The following is an 8,749-nucleotide window of genomic DNA, read 5'->3' on the forward strand; positions in this document are numbered from 1 at the left end:
GAGAGAGAGAGACAGACACAGACACAGAGACACAGAGACTCAGAGACACAGAGAGACACAGAGAGAGACCCAAGAGAACTCATTCATTATACTGAGTCAGCAGTTACAAAAATTTTCCCCCAAAGAAACTGGTGGTCCCCAAAATGTTACAATTTCTACTGTGTACCCATGATGCTAGCATTTCTTATCTTATACAAGTTCTTCCAGAGAACAGAAAGATTTCTGGCTGTTCCTCCAAACACATTTTCTTCTTTGTAGGCAAAACACTAGACTGTCTCACCATGAGGTGAAGCCATATGACAGAGTTCTGGCCAATGGAATCTGAACGCAATGATGTCATAAAAGCTGTCTGAAGTCTTTTCTTCCAGACTATGGGAGGGACTATTCTTCCGTATATGATCCCCATGGAAACTGTGGAAGTCACAGGTTGATATGGCATCAGTCTACTACATTGAGTCAATATCATAGAAAGTTCAGCCTCACAAGAGCTCACATTCTTTGTAAGGGTGTGTTCTATACTCTCCAACATGAGAAACAGTTGGAAAATAGTAAATGTGGAAATTATCCCTTTTGAAACAACTCATGGGCAGCAAGAAATCATAGGGAGAGGCAGAAAAATATTTTTAATGAGTAGAATGAATAGAAGATGTCAAGGTTTGTGAGGTACCATGCAAGCAATACTCAGGGACTAGAATTGACCTTCTTTCCCCCCACCCCATAAGGGAGAAACTCTCTAGACATCTAAAATTATTGATGCCAAGTATAGTGGCTCATACCTTGAATCTTAGAACATGAAAAGCAGAGGTAGGTGGATCTTCTTGCGTTCAAGGCCAGTCTGGTCTATGTAGTAAGTTCCAGGACAACTAGGTTTACATAGGTCTACCCTGTCACAAAAACAAACGAAATGTTGCTCTATTAGTATATATTTCTTGAAAAGGCCAACATTTTGTTCTTAGTGAATTATAGCTCTAGATTCCATAGTCTAATAGCTCATGTGAAAGAGGTTCTAAAAATAAACCATGATTTCTCTCATACTTCTGCGTTCCCTGTTGTTTGGGGGTTTTTGTTTGTTTGTTTCCCCCTTTCTTCATCTCTACACAGTATTTCTGTATAGTCCTAGCCTAGAACTCAGAGATCGGCTTGCCTCTGTCTCTCCAGTGTTTTTAACGTGAATGAACTCACATGAATTATATAGACAGTGAGCTCCTTCTGCTGGTCATGGCAAATATTCTTTCTTTCTTGATAATGCATGCAATGACATCTACTTACTGTTTCTAATTTCAGAACTATTTATCTCATACTTTCAAATACACCTTTGCTACCAGTCTTTTGTTTGTTTGTTTGTTTGTTTGTTTGAGACAGTTGTCTCACTCTGAAGCTCTAAGTGGCCTGCAACTTGCTATGTAGACTGGGCTGCCCTCTATATCACAGAGGTCCACCTGACTTCCACTTGACTTTTATAAAATATGTTGTCAATCTTACATCTTGGCTTCTTTCTGTATTTTTAAATGTCTTCCTTAAGGTTTGTTATATTCCAGACATAAAGAGCATCAGTGACTGTGGAGATGGCTCAGTTGATAAGGTGCTCAGTACACAAACCAGAAGGACCTGGGTTTGGAGTTCAGCATCCATATAAAAAACAGAGTTCTGCAGCCTGCACCTGAAGTTCCATCACTGTGGATGCAGAGACAGGGGAATTCCTAGGATTTGCTAGCCCATCTAACCAACAAACAAGCTCCAGGTTCATCTCAAAGGTTAAGGCAAATAGTAATTGAGGAAGATGCTCTACATTTAGCATCCGGCCTCCACATGCACATGTGCACATACACACATACACACAAACACCTGCACTCACATGTGCAAACAAAGGAACATGTATGTACACATACAGTCATGCAAAGAATATCATGTGTTAGAGACAATGTTCTGGGTTTCCCATCATAGAGCAGAAAAAAAGAGCTTAATATTTTATTATGACCACATCAATATTTCTACTTATAGAAAATATTTTCCATTTTCCAAATGGACAATGTAAACAGTTTCCTTCTTCAGATCGACGTTTTCAGTTGTAATCTGGGTAGCTAATTTTGTCCAAAGGCATCAATCTAGACATGACATTAAATTTCAGTACAAACAAATCTTATAATGGATGCCAAGAAAAAACAACAACTCTGCCATAAAATGAAAGTCCAGACAAAACCAAAATATTTTATTTTCAATAATCAAAAACATTAACGGCAATAAACAAAAATGACAAAGAGAAGTTTCTCTGGTCAGAAGAAAATGTAGCTGTCATTGAAGATCCTCCAGAAAGACTCTCTCTCTCTCTCTCTCTCTCTCTCTCTCTCTCTTTCTCTCTTTCCTAGAAGCTAGTCAACTCTTAGTGGGAAACGTACTGAGCTGAATTCTGATTCTGAATCTTGACTTCAGGGAGATACAAGAAAGACGACTACAGCTAATGAATGAAAACATTTTAAATCTACAAAGGTATTAAATATTTGTTATTAATACTGTGAGAATGGAAGTCAACTTTATCAATTCTCAAACTACAGCACCCACTTTATTACTTGTGTATGTTCCACATAAAATATACTTAACTTCTTTGAGAAATAATGAGTGACTGACTTTGTATCTTTGCCAGACCCTTGTCTTACACTGATCATTGTCTGACCCCTTGGAGTCAATGTGGGCAAATGAAATTTGAAATATTTTTTAAAAGATTTATTTATTTATTATATGTAGGTACACTTTAGCTGTCTTCAGACACACCAGAAGAGGGCATCAGATCTCATGGATGGTTGTGAGCCACCATGAGGTTGCTGGGATTTGAACTCAGGAGCTCCAGAAGAGCAGTCATTGCTCTTAACCACTGAGCCATCCCTCCAGCCCGAAATCTGAAATATTAACTACATAATAAGTAAACATTACAAGTAGTAAGTGACCCTCTAGAACATGTATTAGCATGATAATAGATTTCTTTTTCTAAAGAAATGCCTCTGGGGTGGAGAGAAGATGGTGGATTCAAGATACCCAGAACATTCCTATGCCTCCAGAAATCTGAAATAAAATCTCAGGTTCATGATTACTGGGGGGTGTAGATGGCACAGAAAGACAAGGAAGGATGGTGGTAAACAGTAGACAGAAAGGAGATAAAATCCAGAAATATTGGACTTTCGATTAGGGAAATGAAGGCGACAGAGTAGACCTCTGTAAGCTCCTCGGGGCACCACAGAGCGGCAGAATAAGAAGGGGCATCAACCATGTGCAGCAAGTATACTGGAGAGGGAGGCCCTGCACCTCCTAGCTTGCCTGCTACTGTTGTGGAAGGGGATCATTCCAGAAGTCTTACATTCATGTCTTTCATTCAGGGAGAGCAGAAGACCAAAAGCCCCCTACCCCCAACTAAATGAGTGACCACTCTGAAGCTTGCTTGCAACTAGTACTCTGATTTACACACACACACACACACACACACACACACACACACACACACACACACACACACATACACACGCACACACACGCGCGTGCACACACACACATAGAGAAAGAGACAGAGACAGAAAGGGACACACACAGAGAGACAGAGACACAGGGACAGAAAGAGCTACTTGGGTTGAAAATATGAATCTTTCTGAAGAAGGGATTTGCGAGTGATTGTATCAGAGCAACTTTTGTTTAAATTCTTGCAGAAGGAGAGATAACATAGTAGCTGCATAGGGCAGAGAGCTTCGTGGCTAGGGCACACAGGATTACTCTTGACCCTCTGGCCCACATTGCTTTGGTCTTACTACTTTCTGTATTCTCAGAGGGCCAGAGAGACTTGGTGGAAAGTAGCTGCCACTCTGGGATTTCTTGTGCCAAACCCACATCGGCTGGTGGGAGGGGGCATCCAGGAAGGGGGTTGGGTAATGTCATCCTTAGTCTCAGTTGGTGGGGGCAGTAGAGGGGAGCTCCTGTGTGCTCTATGTCAGCAGGTCTGCACACAGAAAAACACTGACATGAATTCAGCCTGGAAACCAGCACAGCAGCATGGTCCTGAAGGAGGGCAGAGCTTCGTCTACAAATGTCCCTTAGTGGTTCATTTGGACATCAGAGAGAAAACAGCTGCTCCCTACTCCTAGGAAAGTGCTGAAGGACAAACTTGGGATGGGAGTGGGGACAAAGAATTTCTACCCTCTTTGTCTTCAGTAGAGAGTTTGTCTAAAGTTTTTTCTCATTATTTCTAAAGTCACCCCATATGATTGCCTCTTCATCTTTTTGTTACATTTATTTATTTGTTAAAAAAACATTTTTAGACTTATAAGAGTGGCTTTTATACTTATGAGTGTTTTACCTGCACGTGTATATGTGTATATGTGTACCGTGAGTATGCCTGGTGCTAGAGAAGATCAGAAGAGAACCCTGGAAAACAGAAGGTTTTGAGATGCCATGAGAATGCTGGGAATCAAAAGCAGGTAAGAGCATTGGCTACTTTTCCAGAGGACCCATGTTCAATTCCTAGCACCTCTATGGCAGCCCACAACCATCTAACTCCAGTTACAGGAGATCTAATGCCCTCTACTGGCTTCCATGAACACTGCAAGAGCATTGTGCACTGTACAGACAAAATACCCATATATGTAAAAATAAACAATAAATTAAAAAAAAAAGAGTTAAGTGAGGGGTGGCAAGATACCTCAGTAGGTAAATAAACTTGCCTCATGTACTTCTCATATCATATGTACACACACAATAATAGTAATATTTCTCTTTTAAGAGCTAGATGAGAAACCCAATAATATACCTGAACAATTCATAAGAAAACTGAGATTCTGGGGAACACCTTCTAAAAGTTTTAGAAATACCTGCCCCTAGAGGCACTTGCAGGTGTGGCTGCTGTGTCACATGTGCATCAGTAGGTGGCAGAGAGGAGAAAGGATAGGTCTAAGCTTGGTGTTATGACCTGTGAGCCTCTGGCCTAACACTCCCTGAAAAAAGGGAACCTGAGATGACCACCAGTTGAGTGCCAGGAGGTCCAGACAGAGAGCTAGCCTAAGATGACCCCTAGCCCAGTTCCAGGCAAGCCTGGAAGGGTTCCCAGGGCAGGAAGCGAGCCAGAGACTAAAAGAGCCCCCACCTGGAATTGCTGGGTCCCAGGCAAGGAGCTAGTCTTAGTTAGATGACATCAGCATGGGGCCATGTGGGCTGGTCAGGAAAGTAGTGAGCCCAAGGTGACCACCAGTCTAGAGAGGGAGCTAGCCTGAAATGACCACCAGTCCTGGGCTGTGCAGGTCTGGGGAGAGCTGACCATGCCAGGGATGTCCACTGCCAGGTGCTATAATACACAGACTCTTGGGACCACTCCTGAGATGACTCCAGACTCTCAGAGTCACCAGGCACCCCTGAGAGGAGCAAGTAAGTGGTGGAGAAATGGAAGAGAAAGAGAAACAGAAAGATACGGGCACACTGAGGAGAGGCAGAACTAGAGACTCGAGGAGAGTAAGAAAAAGCCTGATATAAGTAGCCGGTGATGCCAACTGGGATCATGGTGGGGTCCTGGCCTGTGCGGCCATTGGGAGCCATGTCTGGGTCTGTAGTCTTCATCAACAGAGTTCTGTTATCACCAAAGGCCAGGCAGATGTCCCTGGTCTAGGCTGCCACATGTTAGTGTTTAAGGGCTATGCGGAATTGGCCCACCCTTACCTGGGCAACGTGGGAGAGCTGGCCCTGGGGGTATGAGAGCAGGAAAACTGATCTCACCCCTAGCCAGCTGCAGTCTAAGGACAGCATGTCGGAAAGTTGCCCAGGAAGCGCGGTCGAGCTGGCCCTGGTTGAGGGAATTGTGGGTGAACTGGCCCTGAGGGTATAAGCATGGGAGAGCTGGTTCTGCCACTCATCTCCTGTGTGTGCGGTGGGAAGGATAAGGGAGAGATACCCTTTTTCCTCCTTGCCCTTTGTTATCTGTGGCAGGAGGGAGACCTGGTCCTGGGGTCATGAGGGCAGGAGAGCCGGCTATGCCCCTTCCTGGTGGTGGCATTGGACAGGCCAGCTGAGGCAGAGTAAGAGAGCTCACCCAGTGGTGTGGGTGTGTGAGAGCTGGCAGACTGACCAGCTCAGATACTTCTTAGGCCTCAGATCCAGGTCTTTGAATTGATCCACCCCAACATCTACCCCATCTATGAACTGCTGGAGTACATGAACTGCCCAGTTCTGCCGATCCAAGGCCACAGAATCCCCATGTGTGGAGCAACAACAGGATATCAGAAATGAGTCCTAGTGAGGTTCTAGTATTGATGCTGTAGCAGAAAGCAGAGGCCTCGTGTGGGACCACGTTCTGCCCAGCTGTTGGACACAGCTGTTGGGGAGACAAAACACAGGGAAGCTTGACTGCACGTATCCCAAGCGCTGCTGTTTTCAGGGAAGCGCTTCAGGTGCTGGGCTTCAGGGAAGCGCTGGGACACTGCTGGAGTGGGGAGGGGAGGATGGGGTGGGAAAACACAGTCTGAGATGTGGGGACTGAAGTTGAGGTTCCCTGACTTCTTGCCTCCAGTCACAGCTAGAGAACTGTACAGATAAGTCAGGAACGAAGTGTCAGGGGTCCAACTGGGCACTCCCAAACTCTTGGACATTCAGACGCTGCTGCTGAGTCTCAAGGAGTTGAGAGCAGAGTCAGCAACAGGCTGAAGATAGTGACTAGGGGGTGGGGGGAACAGGAACTCCACCTTAGTTTATTGGTGAAGGTAGAGGAAGTGCAGAGTTCTTCTGCAGAAGACCTAAGCTGTGACTTTAAGGCAAAGGCCTTCTCCACGCTCCCTACTGTGGTTCTCAATTAAAGAGACAGCACATGTTTATCCATACCGTTTATTGGTTGTTCATTGTGGAAAATGGATGGGTACTAACATCTCAGGGTGGACTAGAGATTAAATACCGTTTGTAGGAAGGAATGTTCAGAAAGGGAAGCTTATTAGCTAAACCCTCGGAGCCTTTAGGTACCTCATTAGCATGAAGAACTCTGTTTTGGGATACATGACCTAGTGGGAACGTGGCACATGTTCCGGCCCAGGAATCTGGCTGGGAGCAGGGAGGTGCCTGGCGGCTCAGGTGTGAGTTTCTGGGGTCTCAGACCCACTCTACCTTACCAAGTTTCCTGGCATGGTCCACTCTCCCACAGTCTCACACCAGACCAATGAGTCGCTGCAATGAACATTGCAAGCAGGGAAGTGTGGCCAAAAGGGTATACTGTGGGGTGGGGGAAGGTTGTAAGGGCGGAAAGTAGGTGCAAGGAGAAGAGGGGAGGTGAAAGGGATTGGGGTGCATGATGTAAAATTCACAAAGAATCAATAAAAAGTTAAGCATTTAGAAATAAAAATTCAACAAATAAAACTTTCTAAGGGACAGTAGAAACCACACTATACTATATTAAAACAAACAGAGAATAACAAAGGTTGAAGACAAGATCAAAAAGTTATTAGGCTCAGATAACAATAAAAAGAAAAATAATTATACTAACAACTTTCAAGAAGTCGTGGACACAAACCTAGAAACCTATGAGGTAGAAGCAGGAGTGATATAAGTACTAAAGGCAGACAAGCTGTTAAATGCAATTATAGTAGAAAATTCCCCAAATCTAGGAAGGGACCTGGACATCCAAGTACATGAGACATTTAGAATCCTAAATAGACATAACTAGAAAGTAGTTTCATGTCACATTATAGTTAAAACACCAAGCGTACAAAGCAGAGAAACAATATTGCTAGAAGTAATTGAAAAATGCCAAATTAACTACATACAAAAGCAAAATTCATCAGAACTACATGAGACCTCTCAGAAGAAATTCTAAAAGCCATGAAAGTTTAGAATAATATTTTAAGCCCTGAAAGTAGATAATTATGAACAAAAGTTACTATGTCCACCAAAGTTATTCTTTATATCAATGGGAAAGTAAAGATCTCCCCTGATAGTCACAAAATAAATCAATTAATTATTATCAAGCCATTACTGCAGAAGATATGTAAAGAATCCTACACAGAGATGGAGAGAGAGCCACAAACAGGATAAATTTCACAAGAACGTATGAACCATGAAATAATCAAATTATGTAGTTTACATAGTAAAATGGGAAACTCCTACAGTGAATAGAAAGAAATAAAAGAACAAAGTATTTAAATTAACTGGAAAAACACAAAACATGTCTGGTCTACAGAGTGAGTTCCAGGACAGCCAGGGCTACACAGAAACCCTGTCTCAAAATACGAAAAACAAAAACAAAAATGAAAAACACAAAACACTCAACACATTTACAGGAATCAGCAAATGCCTCTTGATCATAACTTAAGTGTAAACAGTTGCCGGGCGGTGGTGGTGCACGCCTTTAATCCCAGCACTTGGGAGGCAGAGGCAGGCGGATTTCTGAGTTCGAGGCCATCCTGGTTTACAGAGTGAGTTCCAGGACAGCCAGGGCTACACAGAAAAACCCTGTCTCGAAAAAAACCAAAAAAAAAAAAAAAGTGTAAACAGTCTTAACTCACCAATTAAATGACACAGACTGGGTGAATGGATTAGGAAACAAGGCCCAACTGTTTGTTACCTGCAAGACATGTATTTTGCTATCAGGAGACAGACCAATGGGTAAAGGATAAAGAATGATATACCAGAAGCAAGTCAGAATACCTCTACTCACATCTGAAAAAGTAGACTTCACAGAGTGGCTAGGATAAAAAACTCAGGTGACAGCAGATGCTGGAGAGGTTGTGGAGAAAGAGGAACA

General features: G+C 43.2%; 1 protein-coding gene, 1 long non-coding RNA gene and 1 other non-coding gene across 6 annotated transcripts in view; 2 read left to right on the plus strand and 1 right to left on the minus strand.

The window, feature by feature from the left end:
• Window positions 1–333, minus strand: part of CUNH1orf185 (chromosome unknown C1orf185 homolog) — a 19,707-nt gene extending 19,374 nt beyond the window's left edge. For 2 of the 4 annotated variants that reach the window (XM_031378178.1, XM_031378176.1), the window contains exon 1: window positions 281–333. In XM_031378178.1, the coding sequence (XP_031234038.1) occupies window positions 281–296 (16 nt within the window). In that variant the 5' untranslated portion in view covers window positions 297–333. The other 2 variants (XM_031378179.1, XM_031378177.1) reach the window with 1 other exon arrangement.
• Window positions 1–8,749, plus strand: part of LOC116096404 — a 64,137-nt gene that overhangs the window by 49,614 nt on the left and 5,774 nt on the right. The window lies entirely within an intron of this gene.
• On the plus strand, window positions 4,847–4,978 carry LOC116097313. Its single transcript, XR_004121356.1, has one exon. It is a non-coding gene; the product is annotated as a small nucleolar RNA SNORA17 (small nucleolar RNA).

Source organism: Mastomys coucha, unplaced genomic scaffold, assembly GCF_008632895.1.
Source record: "Mastomys coucha isolate ucsf_1 unplaced genomic scaffold, UCSF_Mcou_1 pScaffold18, whole genome shotgun sequence".
In the NCBI taxonomy this organism is placed as follows: Eukaryota; Metazoa; Chordata; class Mammalia; order Rodentia; family Muridae; genus Mastomys; species Mastomys coucha.